Source organism: Manis javanica, chromosome 4 (genome assembly GCF_040802235.1).
Source record: "Manis javanica isolate MJ-LG chromosome 4, MJ_LKY, whole genome shotgun sequence".
Classification (NCBI taxonomy): domain Eukaryota; kingdom Metazoa; phylum Chordata; class Mammalia; order Pholidota; family Manidae; genus Manis; species Manis javanica.
Genome location: NC_133159.1, coordinates 9,184,396 through 9,201,842, shown reverse-complemented (window position 1 = coordinate 9,201,842; position 17,447 = coordinate 9,184,396). Strand labels below are relative to the sequence as shown.

Here is a 17,447-nt window from a genome sequence, read left to right as displayed (position 1 = left end):
CCAGGTGGACACAGGCTGCAGCATGCTTGGGCCCCCGTGTCAAAGTAGTCTTGCGGCTGGCATGAGCTTCCGGGTTCCGGGACGTAGAGGGCAAATGCCACCTGGAAGGGGAAGGGAAGGACAGCCATCAGCATGGCCACTGTGGGTTCTTCCAGGCCTGACACCCAGCTCCCCATCCTGTGTCCTGCGGGTGTTTGACCTTCTCCTCACTGGGGCTCTACTGATGTGGGGACTTTTCCCTTTGCAGTGGGTTGGGGCAGAAAGGAGAATCCCTGCCTTCTTTCACCTCCTCCTCCTCCTTCCTCGGTGCAGCACGCTCATGTCTGCAGGTGGAGGCCCTGAGCCAGCGGGCTGGAGGATGGGGCTGGCTCCTAACAGTACAGGGGGCAGGCGGAGGCCCTGAGGCCACCCGGAAGGCACTGGCCTCCATCACAGAGGACCCAGTGCTCAGCAGTGCCGAACGCAGGGTAGAGCTCCTTCTCGCCATCAGCTCCTTGTGCTGCAATGGGTCCCTGCTTGTCCTCTCACTCTGAGTGGCTGCATGTGCACATAGGCACACTCCACAGTGCCTACGATGCCGAGGACAGAAACGATGGGGACCCTCAGCCTCAAGGCAGAGTTGGGGTTCAGCAGATGAATATTTGTTGATAACAGTGACAAGAGTCACCATTTCCAGAGCACGTATGGGGTGCCAGGCCCTGTTCTGAGGGCCCCCAGGGGCTCTGGGTGCCAGATGCCCTTGTGCCACACTCAGATCCCTTTCACTGGCGAGGTGCCCACCCACCAGCTGCCATGGATGTTGCCCCTCCACGGTGAGGCCGGCGCTGTGGTAGGTCGCGCTCCAGAGCCTCCCCCCGGGGCTGCAGGGAGGTGGGCTCCCTCTGTGTCCTCCTTCCCCCTCCACAGCACCGCCATAGAGTGTGACTGCCAAAGCCCAGGGCAGCTGGGCGTGTGGCCGACCCCTGCAGAGGACGAGCAGGCCTGGAGACCCGGCTGCTTTCCCTGCTTGGCCTAACAGGCAGCCCCAGATCCACCCCGGCGGAAACGGCTCAGCGCCAACAGCTAGCAGCTATCCAGGGGAGCGACCCCAGGGGCTGGGGTTCCTGCGGCTCACCCCCATGCCCTGGCCTGAGCTGCGTCCTCTGCCTAGAACCGCCTTGCGCTTCCTCTGACTGAAATCCCATTTGTCCCTTGCGACAGCAGCCTCCCGCTGAAGGTTTCCCTACCCCCTCCTCACTCTGAATCGCTCAGACCCAGAATCTTAACTTTCCTTCCTCAGGGCCCCTGGCACACAGGACTGTGTGGACTGGGGCTGACTCTCTGATCCTACCCCAGAGCCTGGCATGTACTAGGTGCTTAGGGGCTCTAATCCAAGCAGTGGTCTTCATAACAATGTCATTTCCTGCAGGGATCCGACTGCAGCACCATGGCCATGAAACCTAAACATGGGTGCCCCCACCACTAATGGCCTGTCCCTGAAGCCCATTCCCCACTCCCACCCAAGGCCCAGTCCCAAAGCCAAACCCCGGGGAAATCAGCTCTAGGAAGACTGGGAGAGATGCACGTGGCTGGCAAGGGGAATGGGAGCCATTCTGCATAACACGGAGCCTAGAATGTAACTTTCATTCCTATCTGGACTATCAGCTTGCATACCCACAGCCGCATGTGCATGTACACACACACACACACACACACTCACTCACACCCAATCCCAGTCCCACAGCCCTCCCCATCTGGCCCTGGAAGAGGCTGCCAGACACCTGGACAAAAGGGGAAGCAAGGCCCCTTCTCCAAGGCTCCTCGAGGTTGAGGTTGCGGGTGGAGCTCACTGCCTCAGCACCTGGCGGGGGGCCTCTTACTAATGCCCACTCCCACCCCAACAAAAGGGGCAGAGCTCAGAGGGTGTGCCCAGAAAGCCGTACTGTTAAAAACAAAACAAGAAAACCTCCCCAGGGATTCTGATGCTCCACTGCTGAACATTCCTGATCATCTGGCAGCCATGGCCAGAGCAGGCAGGGTGACCTGGGGGGAACACGGGGGAGACCCAGAGGTTAAAGGCTTAGGAGCCCCCAAACCACAGTGTACCTTTGCACACACTTCAACTGCATACTGACTGTAGCAGAGGGCCTGACTATCACCTGCATCACATCCCCCCCACACAGCCTCCCTAAAAGTGACTGCCCCAAGGGATGGGGCTATGCCTCCCCCTCTCACAGCATGCCCCCAGGCATAGCTGCCTCTTCCCTCAGAGAGCATCCCAGAGGGCCACACCTCCCCCTCTTGCAACCCCCTGGTGTGCAGAGTGGCCAGCACAAGTCTCATGGGCCCTGCACACCATGTGCTTTATCCCATGAGTACCCTCAGCAATTACCAGAGGCGCCCCTCATTCATGTGGGGTCTGAGAACCACGGGGTCAGGGTAGCTCCTAGCAGGAGAGAGAAACCCTCACCCTCCCAGGGCAGCCCCTAGGATGCAGCCCAAGGAGGCTTCCCTGGCCAGAGGAGGATTTCCTGTCAGGGCCAAAGAGCCTGATGGGAAAGGGCCCTGCCTCAGCCAAGTTCAAGCTCCCTCTCCACCCACAGGCCAACGGTTCCTGAACAAAGGCAGGCAGCCGGACCCCTGGCCCGCAGGCTACTGCCCAGGGTCTTTTCCTGTCAGGATCTGGCTATGAGTACCCTTTCCTGCACTTCCTCCTGCCGTCTGTGTGACTCCAGCCCGCCAGGCTGACTGCTGGCAGAGGGGGTCAGCCCTCCCTTGAGCAATCTTGAGACCTGTTTATTCTCTTGGACAGAAAGAGAAGAAAACCACAGCCCTGTCATGGCTAAACAATGAGGAACAGAAAGCCCCTCGCAGAGTGGGACAAAAGGTCACTCCCTCCTCTGTGGTGCTCCCCGGAGCAGTGGCCAGCCGAACCACAGCCCTGGGAGCCAGGCCTCAGGACACTGCAGGGTCCACTCAGGTTGGGGTCCCAGGAGCTCCCCAGAGCATGGCAAGCAGCCTCCAGGAAATGTAGAGCTCACAGAAGATTCCAGTTCCTTTGGCCATTGTCAGGGAGGCTCAGACCCTCACGGCCCCCACCCTCAGGGGAGCTCTCACCGACATCTTAAAACGAGGAAATAAATTGAATGGTACTCAATTAACTCAGCATGTTTAGCAGACCCAATTCATTAAAATATCGGATCCCCAGGTGACAATTTGGAAATCATGGATGAGTGCTACCCACCCATTTAACAGGTGGGCAATCTGTGACCCAGTGCGGGGAGGAGGGAGCACTGGAGGAGACAGATGAGAAATAGGACACAGCTAGATAGACACATGGATAGATGACAGATAGGAAGGTAGGCTGTGCACAGGAGGCCGTCAAGGCCCCGGGCCCACGCAGGCCTCAGAGCTGCCTGCTACCCAGGTCCGCAGCCCCCATTTCCTCCTCCGCCTCGGGGTCCCTCCTCCTCCGCACAGGAGGAACCAGTGCGGGGGGAGCTAGGAGCTACTGAGCACGGGTATCCCTGCAGCGACTGTATGTGCTCAGACCACTGCCTGATGGCGTCTCCGCCCACCACTCCACAAATGCTCAGTCAGAGCAAGGGGACCACGTGCCAAGGCTGCCCAAGAAGAGCGGCACTCCTGCTGCCCCCACCGTGCTCCCTGGGGAGCCCATGCTTCCATGATGCCCCCTCCTACCATGTGGCCTCCTCCCTCCAGCAAGTTCTCTGCTTTGGCCCTCAGACCCTCTCTAGGGCAGGTAACAGTGGGATAGTTGGGAGCACCTACGATGTGCCAGGCAGGCTTCAGGTACTTTACAGCGTCCCACTTCCACCCCAAAAAGCAGGTGGGTGTGCGCCCATCTCACAGTTCAGGCAGGTCAAGTGGCTTGTCTGAAGTCATCCAGGGAGGAGGGTTGGGGTTGGGGTGTGATTCTTGGGGTGTGACACTAGAGCTTTGGTCCCCTCCTCAGGACAGCTCAAGGAGACTAGTTCTCGGATCTGCCTCCACCTTTGACCCTGAGTCACTGCCATGCCACCAGCCCCCATTCACCCACCTCCAAGCAGAGCAGGGACTGGGGCACTGGCTTACCTGGGCACACATGCTCCCTCTCTCTCACACCCACCCACACACCAACCCTGGGGACCTCTCGGCCTCAAGCCAACGTCCTCTGACCTCAGCTCTGACCTGGTTTCCCAGGTGACCACTCAGAAACCTTAGCATAGCCAGTCTTCTATAGCAGGCAGGGCTGTCGGCCCCTTCCCAGAGCAGCCAGTGTCACTGGGCTCCCTAGAGGGCCCACCCCCAGCCTGGCTGCTCCTCCGCAGACAGGGCAGCAAAGGCTCATAGGCAGAGTCCATGAGCAGAGAGGGCCAGCCCAGCTGATGGGCAGCTCTGCCAAGTGCCAGAAAGATGCGTGGGAGCCCATTAAAAGGAGGATGAGGCCCAGTAGTGGGGGCGGGATTGAGGTACGGCAGCTCAGGGCTGGCAGGAGCCCCAGACATTATCTCACACAACCTCCCATTTAGTGGCAGAGAAAGTCAGGGGCGGGAATGTCTGTTTGCTCATTCATTCACTCATTCAACAAACGGCACCGAGCACCTGCTCTTCTAGGTGCCGGGCGGACACATCCAAGTCCCTGCCCAGGGAAGCTGAGCTCTAGTGACGCAGACACAGCCAGTAGAAAAGGTGAGGTGGTAGCAGCACCAGGGCAGAGGAAAAGCACAGTGAGGCCAGGAGCCACAGGGCAGTGTGCGTCCCAGGCACAGCCGGGGCCAGCACAGCTAGGCCTGAGGGGAGGAGGGCAAGGGCGAGGGGCTAGGAGACGAAATCAGGGGCGCACCTTCTGAGAGCTGGCTTGGAGCCGGGCACCGTGCAGCAGCTTACACACACGCCTTCTCTCCAATCCCTCATCCCAGCACTGTGAGGTCAATACTGTTGTTATCCCCAGTCACAGATAAGAACACTGAGCCTTCTCCAAGAGGCCTTGCCTCCAGCCGTTTCTTCCCTGGCAGCAAGCTGACACCTGTATCTCCCCCGCTCCACGAAGACTGGATTTCAACCCCCCGGCCCACCCCAAAGGCCCTCCCTCCCCGACTCAGACCCACTCTGCGACTTCTCTGGCTTCTCCGGGCTTCAGTTTCCTTGTCTGTAAAATGGCAGTGTGGTCCTGATTCATGCTCTAAGCTCTTTTCAGCTCTGGCTTCTTAAAGATGGGTGTCGAAAAGCTCAGTCCCTCCCAAGGCCTCAAAACCATTAGGTGGGTGGGTGGCCCATCCACATGACAGGTGGAAAAACTGAATGAGCTGGGGGATGGGGGCTGAGGTGTGAGGCAAGGTGGGTACAGGTCTGGGCTTCCATGCCCCAGCCTCTGCCACTCACCCCCTACAGGGTGAGGGCAGCCTGAGCAGGTGGCCTCTGGGAGGAAATGAGCCAGAGACACCTGCCCTCCCAGGTACACAGACACCTGGCATCACAGGAGAAGCATCAGATTTAGGTCAGAGGACCTGGGTAGACATACTGGTCCTGGGGGACTTGGGGGTGTCATTTACTCTCTCTGAGCCTCAACACTGTCACCTGTAAAATGGTGATAATGCCTTGCCCTGACTTCTCCTGGGGATGGAGGAGCAAAGGCCGGGGGTCTTAATTTGGGTCCGTTGTCTTCTCCTGGACTCCCAGGGGATGGGGTGGTACGGCGGTCTAAGGGTCTGCAAAGGCCCTGAGTCGTAGACTTGTGTCAGATGGAATATTAGAACTGGGCTCTCTCTGCCTTGCTTCCAGCTAAGAGGAGGCGAGGCCAGGATAAGGCCTGGGCAGCAAGTTGCCTGGTTCTGGTGAGGTGCCAGATGGCCACATGGGCCTTGCAGATGAGAGGGCTTCCTTCCCACCTAGAGGGCAAGTGAGTGACCTCCTGAGACCCATAGACTTATGAAGTCACCTATAGGCTGGCCCCAGACCCATTCTTTGAGAAGCCTAGATCAGGAGACCGTGGCAAGCCAGCTGCCGGGACAGGGGCCTCATGGGGGCACAGGAAGGGGGAGATTTCCCACAGGCCAGATGTGGCCTTGTGTTGTCCTAAAGGGATCTCACTCAAGAGGAACACCTGGAGGGATGAAAGGATCCCAAAATAAAGAGTCTGTGTGGCCAAAATAAAGAGTAGCTAAAACCCAGGGGCTGGGGGTCCGTTATGTGGCCAGCAGACGCAGTGTCCAGGATAAGGGACAGTGACATAGCTGTGAATCCCTGAAAGACAGGGAGCCTCGGAGGCCTCCCAGGGGCACAGCTAAGCAGGACAAGACTTACCTGGTGAGTCGGGCACGGCTTCTGCCCTCTGCTCCCTCCCTTCCCAAGTCCTCCCCACTCTTACCCTGGACAATCAGAAACCACAGCCAGCAGCCAGGGCTGGAGGAGTGACAAGTTCAAGATGGGCACTTCACAGGGGCCATTACTGGTGAGGCGGGGAGAAGCTCTCTCAGATCCTGGAGGCTGAGTCAGCTGGCTCTCGGGGAATTGGGCAACCCTACACCAGCTGACTTCCTGCCTTTCCAGCTCCGGGCCCCAAACCTTGTGTGTACCCCAAGGTGGGGGCCCTCAGTCCCTTCTCCTATTTATAAATAGACAATGAGAGAGAGGAAGGCCAAGAAGGACAGGCCCAGGGAAGAAGGAAGGAGCAGCTGTCCTGAAAGACAGTGCGTGTCATCTGAAAGCACAGAACTGTGGACGGAGCCTCCCCTCTTCCTATCACCATTAGCACAGCATCTCTGGGGTCTTCGAAGCTTTTTAAATTTTCTGGAGACCCCCTGTTAGACGCCAGAACCTTTGAGAAGGGGTCACAGTGGGCAGGGTGAGAGAAGGAAGGAAACACAGTCAGAAGGCCATGGAGAAGCTTCAGGCTTTCGGGAGTAGCACGTGCCTCTCAAACCTACCCTTTTCAGAGCCAGCAAGACTGATAGAGACTGTTCAGACCTAGGAGAAGCACCTACTGTGTGCAGACACGGTACTGGGAATGTCTACATGCATGCTCTCATTTACCGCTGCACCAACACAACAATGTCAACATTATTCCATTTTAGGGATGCAGAAACAGAGGCTCCCAGAGCTTCGAGGCCAAGTCCAAGGCCATGTAGCCAGCGAACAGCAGATAGGAGGGAGTCATGGCTACATCTGCCTCTGGTCTTTGACAGTTTTATACCCTGTGATCTCATCCTGCCCCCTCATTTTACAGACAAGGGGCTCTGAGAGCAGGTGACTCCTCCAAGAACACCCAGTGAACAAGGTGTGGGCGGGTTCAGTGACTCCCCCAGGCCAAACGGTCTCCAGGGTCTCAGGGGCAGACACTGCAGCTGTGTGGAGGGGCAGAGGTGGTGCCCAAGGACCCCTACCCAGGGGGAGTCCATCTTCAAGCAATAGAGAAACCGCAGTATTTGCATGGCAGGTCCCTGGGGCCCTGGGGTGTGATGGGAGGCAGCAGAGCCATTTGGGCTTCAATACTGGGAGGGTTTGTGGGAACCCCTGGACTGCAGGGTGCAGCCACATCGGGCCAGGCCAACACAGTGACGACACTGGGCGGTCTGCTGTCACGGAGACCAGCAGCATCTGGGTCAGGAAGGACCGACCACATCACAGGCTGCAGCCCAGGGGTGACACGTCCCACTCCTGGCCCGCAGCCTGTGATGTTGCTTTAGAAGTGAGCTGGGGGCAGACAGGAAGCCTGGGCTGGTATCCGGTTCTTGGGGCCAGGCTTTGTGCTAAGCACCAGGGCACAAAGATACCAGGGTGTGGCCCCTGCCCCAAAGGAGCCCTCAGTCTGGTGAAGAGAACTCCCCAACCCTTTCCATTCTCCCCCACACAGTGAGCCTGTCGCTGTCGCCTCCTCAGTCTCCCAAGGCGCCAGCCTCCCCACACGCAGCACCTCACCAGCCTCTTTGCTCTTGGTCCCCAGGCTTTCCAGACAGATGCCAAGCCACCTTCCAGACATCTCCGTCTGGCCCTGCTTAAGAGCTTACGTTGGCTCCTCTGCTCAGGCCTGAGCTCAGTGTCCCCTCACTGGGGCCCAGGCACCACTGCCTGCCCTCCCAGCGTCTGCCACCCCATCTTCACGGGACCCTGCAGGGTCTCCTGTCACCGCCTCTCACAGCTAGCAGCACCTGCTCCTTTACTCCTGCTGTTGCTCTGTCCAGATAGTCCCCCCCACCCACCGACCCCCAGCCCCGAACAGGGCTAAGTCTTCAGCTTCTTTCTAGAGTCCTCTCCACTGCGCCATCTCATGGAAACCTCTGAACCCCCAGAGGGAGGTGGGGCACAGATCCCTCCGGAGGGCCCCAGTGACAATCTGGGTACATCTCTCTATTTCCCCAACCACTTTTTGGTTAATTGCTTGTTTCCCTGTGCCTCCCCTTCAGGGGCAGGACCCATGCCCCCCACTCCACACACTCTAGTGGGGGCTTTGAGCCAGACACCTGGGTTTTAATCCCAATTCTGCCATTCACCAGCCTCAGCTTTGTCATCTATAAAATGGGGACAAAACAGTGCCCACCTCCCAGGGCTGTTATGATTCACTGAGTCAGAGGGTATAAAGTGCTTGGCGCTGTGCCGGGCAGGCAGTAAGAGCTGAGCGTTATTTGTTGGGTTTTTATTACTCATCCCTCGATGCACAGCCCAGTGCACAGCCCACAGCAGGTGCCTAATAGGTGCTGAATTAAGAGAAGCAAAGTTTTCATTTCCAATTAGTTGAAATGAGCGAAGCCATGAGGGTGGAGGGGGTGATGGCCGAGGAGGATGGGAAGTAGGGGTAGGAGCGTCATGCCGTGAGCTGGAGGAGGGGGCTTAACATTGCTGGGAGGACAGAGAGCAGGATTTGGGGCTTGTGACCAGAGGAGCAGGAGACTGGCGCAGCAGGTGACAGGCTCGCCAGGGACAAGTTGAACCTGGGACCTCTGTGAGTGGCAGAAGCTGGGCTGTGGGTCAGCAGGAGGACAGACAGGCACGGGTGCCCAGGATGCTGGCCAGAGCCCCACTAACTACGGCAAAGTGCTAGGAGCCCTTCCCTGGAGAGTAGCTCTCAAGTCCAAACCTGGGACTTCCACACGAGGGCCATGTGGAGGTCAGAGCTGCGCTCCACCCCCTGCCCAAAGCCACCAGCCCCTCAACACTCTCCAGTCTATGCTTGGACTTTGGACTGGAACCAAAGGATTCTAAAGCTGGGGTGGCCGAGGTCCTTCCTGCTTTCGGTTTCCAGCTGAGGCAGCTGAGATTCAGAGAGCAGAAGGGAACTGGCCAAGCCTTTCTTGAGCTGGGGGCCGAGCCAGAACTGGGCTTTGGACCACCCCCACCCCGCCTCCTAGCCCCACGCTCCAGTTACTTCCACATCCTCCAGCATCTCTCTTGACTGGCATCTCTCTTGATCTCTCCTGGTGTTTGGGAAGACCTCCTCCAGATAGCCAGGAAGATGTCCCATATACAGCCCACCTGTGCCAGGATCTGCCCCTTCCCGCTCTGTTCTCCCCCTCAGGCCCACTCAATTCCCTGAACCCGTGGCCACAGCAGCCAGAGCGCTGCAGGGCCAAGCTCAGATTGAAACGATGGGTGGGCCACTGTCTGGATGGCAGAGGAAAACAAACAAAACCCCCTGGGGATTTCTGCCCTGTCTCTGGTCAGACCGTCTGGGTCAACCCAGGGCCCCTGCTCCAAAGCCAGGGACAGAGCAGGGCCTTGCTGGCCTCACCTGCACTGCCAGTTTCTCCACATGTGCCTCTTAGTGTCTGCTACAAAAGTGGGAAGGCATTGGCTGCCTGGGGCCTGAGAAGTGGGCTTTCCCGGACATTCCACAGCACGCATGCATGAGCTGGCTGGCAAGCCTGCTTGTTCTAGTAACAGGATCAACAGTCTGGTGATCTTACCCCTCTCAGGTGGCACCTGAGATGTAGCTGTCCCAACCCCTCCTCCTTTGCAAAGAAGACACAGGCCCAGAGAGGTGGGGTGGCATATCACAGGCAGAGGGACAGCAGGGCAGAGAGGAGACCAGAGCTGGAGTTTGGGGTCTCACCACTGTCCCCTTGCTCAGCTCCCCCCAGCATTGCTCACACTTGGGACAGAAGGAAATCTATTCTTTTAAACCCCAGTCGGTAAACAGACACTTCCTCTTCCAAGGCGCACAGCCTGAGAACCCCAAACCACAGTGATGTCATCACCATCTGTGACCTCACGACGTGTCGTGGTGGAAAATGACGGTGGGTCCCAGAGGGGTGGGCCCTGAGCTTCCAAGTCCCAGCCCCACAGTCAATGGCCCAGTCAACAGATCAGCAGAGGACAAACCCCTAAATCCCTTGGGGTGGGAAGGAGGCCTGCAGGACTCAGAACCGGGGTTGGGGAGGGCTGTGTGCCCATCACATGTGACAAAGGGCTTCTTCGAGGAAACCGTCAGTCCCCACTCGGGGCTTCCTTGGACCTGTGGGTTCCCAAACAGCAGGTGATGCCATGGGTGCCCACAGCATGGACTTTTCCACAGTGTGCAGCCCCAAAGGGTCTGGCTTCTGAACTTTAGAAGGTGCTATCTAGGTACTAAAGAACAGGGAGGCAGGTAACCCAGGAATCCTGTTCTGCCTGAGGGTTCTGCATCTTGTCTTGGATGCAAGCTGACAGACAGCCAGGAATTCTTGATGCCACAGGGGCCTGAGTCATCCAGCCAAAGCAAATGGAATTAAGGTCAGCAACAACAGAGGCTGTTCCCAGTAACAGCTGTGAGTCTGGGCTCTCCTTCCTGGGCAAACTTTGAGACTCCCTCACCCCCAGTCTGTGGCCTTATCAAACACTTGCAAAGCTGATATTTCCCCAACATTCCAAGAGTGTGTTAGGATCAGTGCTTGTTAGGTTTTTTAGATAGGGATGCTCGGGCCCAGAGAAGTTAAGTAAACTGAACAAGGTCACACAGCAAGTCAGTGACAGTGCTCAGATGGGAACTCTGGTCCCTTGGCACCTAGGCTAGTGCTCTTCCCTGGAAACCCTGCTGTCTATGAAGTCAGCTGGAGGCTGAGGAATGGTCAGCATGACCTCAGAAGAGCCTCCACAGGGTTTCCCATTCTCAGATGGGGCTTCTGTTTACTTCTGAAGTAAACTGACCCTCCAGGATCACAGAGGTTAGAGAAGGGAGAGACCTTACAGACAGCCTGGAATCAGCCCATGCCCATCATACAGAGGGGAAAGCTGAAGCCATCTGCATCTCCTTCACAGAGACATCATGAGATGCCTCTATGCCAAATGCACCCCTCACTCACCCTCAAATGACATATAGCACCTGCCACTCACTCAAAGGAGTGGAAGGGGTCAGGGAGTGATTTCCTGACCCTGAAGCCTTTGCCACATGTCAGGGCCTTAAGGCCAGGCAATTGGGCAGGTGGTGTGAGAGGCCCAGCCAGGAGGCAGGGGGGCAGGAGGGAGCTTATAGTCAGCGATGTTGGGCAGGAGCTCCAGGCACCATGCCTCGAGGCCCTGCGGCTCAGAGGCAGAGAATCTGGCTCTGCAGTGGTCGGTGCCAGCATTTCCTTGAGACCAGTCAGGTCAGGCTCTGCAGAGTCACGATCACACCAAGACCCACTACTGGGCTGCACAGCTTACGAAGCACCTTTAATCCTGACAACCAGCCAATGAGATGGGGTCATTCCCACTTTACAGATGGGAACACAGAAGCTCCCAGAGAAGAAAAGACCTGCCAAGGTCACACCTCCCATAAACAGCAAAGTAAGGCCTTGAGCCAAGGTCGGTCTGATCTGAGGCCTGGGCCCTTCCCCTAACTCATCCATCCTACTTCCCTGGGCCTGGCAGGAACCCAGCAGCTCCACTTCATTCCCATTCCCCCCGTGGCACCCCCTCCCCACCCAAACCCCCAGCTTCCCTCCCTGCCTGCTTCAGGGCAAGTCACAGGCCTACTAGGGCCCTGAGTCACTGCCAGAGGGTGGCCCTGTCACAAGCCAGGGGGTGGATGTGGGGGGTGAGCACTATGGAAAGAGTAGCCCCTAGCCTGGGCAGACCCAATACAGCAGGGAAGGGAGCCCACAGAAATCCCGGAGACGGGGAGCCAAGCGGAACCAGTCCTGTCCCCACTGGCTTTTTAAACTGTTCCATCTCATTCATAAAACAGGCTCATGATAAAGATCAGATGAATATTTCTGGACATTTGTTCAATATTGTTTATCACCTACTACATGCCAGGCATTATTCTAAGCTAGTGGTTCTCAAGCCAGGGCAGTTTCTCCCCAGGGAACATTTAGCAGTATCTGGAGACATTTTTAATTGTCACAGCTGAAGGGGGTGTTACTGGCAGCTAATGGGTAGACACTGGGGATGCTGCTAAACATCTTACGACATGCAAGGTAATCCCCACAGCTGCATGGCCTGAATGCCAACAGTGCTGAGAATGCGAAATCCTATCCTGAGCTATGAGTCTGTAGCAGTGAACAAGTCCCTGCCCTCATCACGCTTAATTCTAGTAGGAAAATACAATAAAAGTGAAAAAATATATAATAGATCATGAGTGCTATATAGGAAAATGAAGCAGGTCAGGAAATGAGAGCACTTGGTGAGGAGTTTTATAGACAAGATGGTCAAAGAAGGTCTCTCTTAGACAATTCATTTGACCAGAAGAAAGTGAGGGAATGAGATCAGGGGATATCAGCAGGAGAAACATTCAAGGTGAAAGGGAGAACAAGTGCACAGGTCCTGAGGCAGATGTGTGTGCAGCATGTTTAAGGAACAGAAAGGCAGCCAGCGTGGCATAAAACTGAGAATTAAGTTGATGTGTAGAGTTGAATGTAACACAGACACACACATTATGACTGGGACCAAAACTCTTCCCCTTGACAACCACACCCCCACCCCAATCTTCCTGGTTACTCCTGGAGGAAGCAATGGATGGTCAGTGCCTGGGAGGCATGACACTCCAGGAGCCACTGAGCTGGGCCCCAGGATGATGGTGAGGGCCACTCCCCAACACAAGGATGCCAGGCAGGTTCTTAGCCTTATCTGCTTCAACACCTTTCAAATCCCCTTGGCCCCGTGGGAAGAACAAGGCCGGGAGTGCCTTCCACACCCGCAGATGGGAAAACAGAGGCTCACTAACTTGGCCCAGGTCATGAGGGAAGTTAGGGCAAGAGCCCAAGTCCAAGACCATTAGCAATGTGGCTCCTGGAGGACTGGAGTTGGGCTGTGGTCATCTCAGGGTCCCCAGAGCCCAGACTGGGGTGGGCCTGGAGCAGATGTCCATGAATGTTTGGGAATGAATGAATGAATGGCACGGCATCCAGGTGCCTGGCCACCTGCCCTCTGAAGGAATACCTGACCACCGGGCAACATCCTCGGTAAGCACACAGGTGCCCCCTGGGATGTCAGGCAGGGGGCAAAGGGACATCCCAGGATAGCAGGTGCCTTGGATCATCTATCTCCACCCCAACCTGGGAGCCCCCAACCTCTTCCCTAACTAGAGTTGGCCCCATTTATTTGTTGAATGAGCAAATGACCAGATGAATAAATGATGCATTCCACACCAGCCAGCACATACAGCTTTTAGAGGCAAAAGCCCTGTTGGCAAACTGAGTTGGCCACACCTGCAACCACTTCGGGTCTCCCTGGGCACTTTCTGCAACTTGATCTAGTCGTATCCAATATTGCTGAGTGTCTGCTGTGTGCAGGGGACCTGGCTGGGGGCAGGAGGGGGCCACAGGCACAGGGAGGGTATAGTGGAAAGAGCTCTGGAGTCAGGCTGACCTGTGTTCACATCCCACTCCACGCCTACCTCCTAGCTCTGTAACCCTGGGAAATGTCACAGCCTCTCTGAGCCTCACATTCCATATGTCTACATACAAATAGCACGGTCTACTTTTTAGGTTTCAGTGAGATTCTGTAGCAAAGTCCTAGCACAATGCCTGGCACTTAGTAGGTGTGCAAAACAACAGGAGCCATTGTGATGCTAATAATGAAAAGGAGGAGGAGGAGGACCCCACAGTCCCTGCCCTCAAGGCACTTTCCATCTGTTAAGGAGGATAAAACACATCTAGATTAAAAGTTGGAATGTAGTCTATCCTGGAGAGGGATGAAGGGCTCTGGGAGTTCGAAGAGCAAATTAGATTTAACTGGGACAATAAGGAAAGGCTTTCCTGGAGGAGTCAGCACGTGTATAAGTCCCTGAAGGATGGGGCCAAGGAGAGGGGACAGTATGATGATCATGTTTCACAGATGTGGGGTACAGGAGCAGAGAGGTAGCAACAAGAACCCAGATTCCTCACTCACTCCAGCCTGGGACACTTGAGGGAGTTTCTGCCTCTGCTACTGGAAGCTATGGGAGGTTTTTCAGGCCTGGAGAGAGGCGCTGTGACTTGAGGAAGGCCTCCCCAGTGATGCTATCGAGAAGGATCAGTGGGAGAGTGGGCCAGGGGCCAGGAGACCAGCTAGAAGGCTGTGGAGATAGTCCCAGAAGGAGGGGCCTTGAGCGGACACAGGAGCCAGTCGGTAAGGGATGGAGGTGAGAGCTGGGGGGGAAACCCCTCAAACAATAGGACTCAGGCATAGCGTCCTGCAGAGAAGCCCTATTGCTCCTCTCCCTGGGGCTCACTGCCCAGCATACCCCTCAATGAGTTGGTAGCATTACCCTGAAGTCAGGCTGGGGACCTACACACTAAGGGACTCTCCTAACCCAAAGGCCACCCAGAACCTTCTGTTTCCAGGACAACCTTTGCGGCAGTCCCCCAGGACCTACCCTGGCACCCGCACTGAGTGAGTCAAGTCTGGTCTGACAGCCTCCATCCTCTGCCCTCAAGAACTGAACTCTAAAGATACCTTTAGCTGTGGCCAGTGAGTCACGTCACATTACCGCGTGAGCCAGTGTCCCTTCCCACCTTCCTCCCCCGTCAAGATGTCCAGACAAGTCAGCGCACCGTGTATCCACCAGGGTAAGTTCATAAGGAAGAGATGAAGGCATACCTCCTCCCCAGCCAAGGCAGGAAAGATGCCCCCTTTGAAGGAGAAGACACCCCCCATGCTCTGCCATGAAATACAAGGAGTTCTCAGAGCCTCAGTCTTCTTCCCGGTAAAACGGGGTCACCCTATCTTAACAGACCATGGAGACAGCCAAAAAAGCCCAAGGACCAGTCATCCCCTTTGCAGACTGCACCGTGCTGCTGTGGTGAGGGCAGAGGACCTCAGAGACCACATCTGCCCAGAAGGCCTCCCTCACCCCCTCTGTCCCCAGAGCTCAGGCCCTTCGGGGAAGTAGGCCCAGGGGAAGCGGGGGACACCATCTCCTCACATTACCCCAGAGCCCACAGAAAAGAGGCTTCGAAAGGGCCACTGGACACACGAGGGGTCCTGGGGAAGGGGTCTGGGCAAAGGGCCCTAGAGACGACCCCCAGTCCACGCTTCCGGCACGCCTGGCCCTGCCCTTTCAGACGCGCAGCCCTAGGATTCTCAGAAAGAGGAAAACCATAGCCCAGAGGAGGTAGTCTTCTGAGGAGGGTGCCCGGCATCAGCAGTGGGGGCAGCGCCCCAGTACACGCACCGCCACCAACCCCCGCGGGAGGGCAGGATTGGTCGCTTCAGTCGCAGGGGTAACGGACCTGGGGTCCAGCCAGGGTCTACCTGGGATCTGCCCAGGGCCCGCCGGCCGGTCCCAAGCCCCTGGCCGGCGCTGGCGGAGGGGCCGGGGTGCTCACTCCCCGGAGCCGCGGGGACCAGATCGTGCACCGGGTGCACCCGTGCCAAACCCGGGGTCCCCAGCGTCGCGCGTCCGACCCGGGGACTGGCGGGCCGCCTCGGTCGCCCCGAGCCCCGAACCCCTGTCGCGGCGCAGCGGGAGAGCGCGGACGGCGCACGTCGCGGGAAGGGTGCGCGCCAGCCCGGTAGGCTGGAGGCCGGGCGTCCCCGCGGGGCCGCGCGAGTCACCCACCTGGGCGGGCACGGTGCACAGCCCCACGGCCAGCGCTGCCCAGAGGGCGGCGGGCGCCATGGGGGAGAGCGCGGCCGCGCGCGGGCGGGGTCCGGCGTCCCTGGCGGTCGCGCCCTCGAGCCTCGCCCCGGGGCTCCGCCGCGCTCGAGCGCCACGGACTGAAAGCGAAAGCCGGCGCCCGCGGCTGCTGGAGAGGGGCAGGCGGCGGGGCGGGGCGGGGCGGGGCCGACCCCTCGACCACTCCCCCCCACCCACGCCCCTTGCCCCGCAAGCTGCCCTACACCCTGACCCCGACACGTAGCCTGGCCCCAGCTGTGCCAACCCAGCGCTGGGCAATACCTCCAACGACAGCCACTCTCAGCCCTCGGTGACCCCTCCTCAACCTCCTGACGCCCCCATCCCTTCGTGTCATCCTTCCCAGTGAGGAGGCTGGAGACCCGCACTGGGGACAGGCTCCCACTACATTTGTGGCTACCCCGAGACTGTGCCTCTAGACCTGCCCTACGTCTACCTACCCCAACCATCTCCGGCAGTCACCCCCCTCCCTGAACGTGGGTCACTAATTTGGAAAAACATCGCACAAAGCTGACACTAGCTCTGGGGGAACCACGGGGCATTCTAGATCATTCATTCATTTAGACGCTAAAGCCAGACCACCTGGGTCTGAATCTCTGCATTAATCTCAGAGCTATTCTGAAGATTAAAAGATATATAATATACATAACATAGTAGATATTATATATGTATGTATACTTTCAAAGTAGTATATATATGTAACTCCATAAGCTCTGCATACATTTAAGCTGTTCATTTGTTCGCTTATCCTTAAACATTCTGCAAGCCCTTCTCAGAGTGAGCCAGACCCTGCCTTGGCTTCTTTGAATGCCCTGTTGACAGGTGGCTGACAAGTAAACAGAGGCTGGGATAGAAAGTCATCCAGCAAGTTATGGGGACCCAGAAGAGGCCGAGAGCGTGAGGGCTGGCTTCCCTGGAGTTTACATCATGACTGAGCACCCACACTAGCTGCCACCAGCACCCCCTTCGCTTTGAGTGCCAAGTCTAGTCTCAGGACTAGCCTGCATGGCCAGAACATATTCTCCTGGCCCTGAGAGTCCTCACCCCCAACCCACAGAGCATTTCTGAGGAGTAGGGTAGGCAAGGTGGCAGGATGCTATTCTGTTCCCCTGTTCCCTCACAGCAAAGGCCCCAATAGGTACAGGGACGCCTGCTCTGGGTCACCAACCACCGAGATAGAGACAGCAAGGATGGTGCTTCTAGGCTCTGAGTGAGAAACTGGGAAGTGACCCTTGGGGGACGGAAAATCCCATCTCCTGCTCAGGAGCCTGGGAAATCACCTGATTCTCTTACGTTTCTGAGAGATGGACTACGCAGCGGGTGCGGCTGGCAGAGCCCAGGACTTAACCCTGCATACAGGGTCAGCCTCGAACACCAGCATGAAGACTTGTTTGGCTCTTACCAGTCTTGCCTGGGAGCAGTTCTGAGGACTCCCTGATCCGTAAGAGAGAGCCAAAGG

The 17,447-nt window shown here is 57.2% G+C and overlaps 1 protein-coding gene across 1 annotated transcript in view; it reads right to left on the bottom strand.

The window, feature by feature from the left end:
• The window catches only part of TNFRSF1B (TNF receptor superfamily member 1B), a 32,556-nt gene extending 16,471 nt beyond the window's left edge, over positions 1-16,085 (bottom strand). Inside the window, exons 1-2 of the mRNA XM_036999896.2 lie at positions 15,914-16,085; positions 2-101 (exon numbers count right to left, since the gene is read on the bottom strand). Of these exons, the coding sequence (XP_036855791.1) occupies positions 2-101; positions 15,914-15,973 (160 nt within the window). The 5' untranslated portion in view covers positions 15,974-16,085. The remainder of the gene's footprint in view (position 1; positions 102-15,913) is intronic.
• Between the last annotated feature and the right edge of the window lie 1,362 nt (positions 16,086-17,447).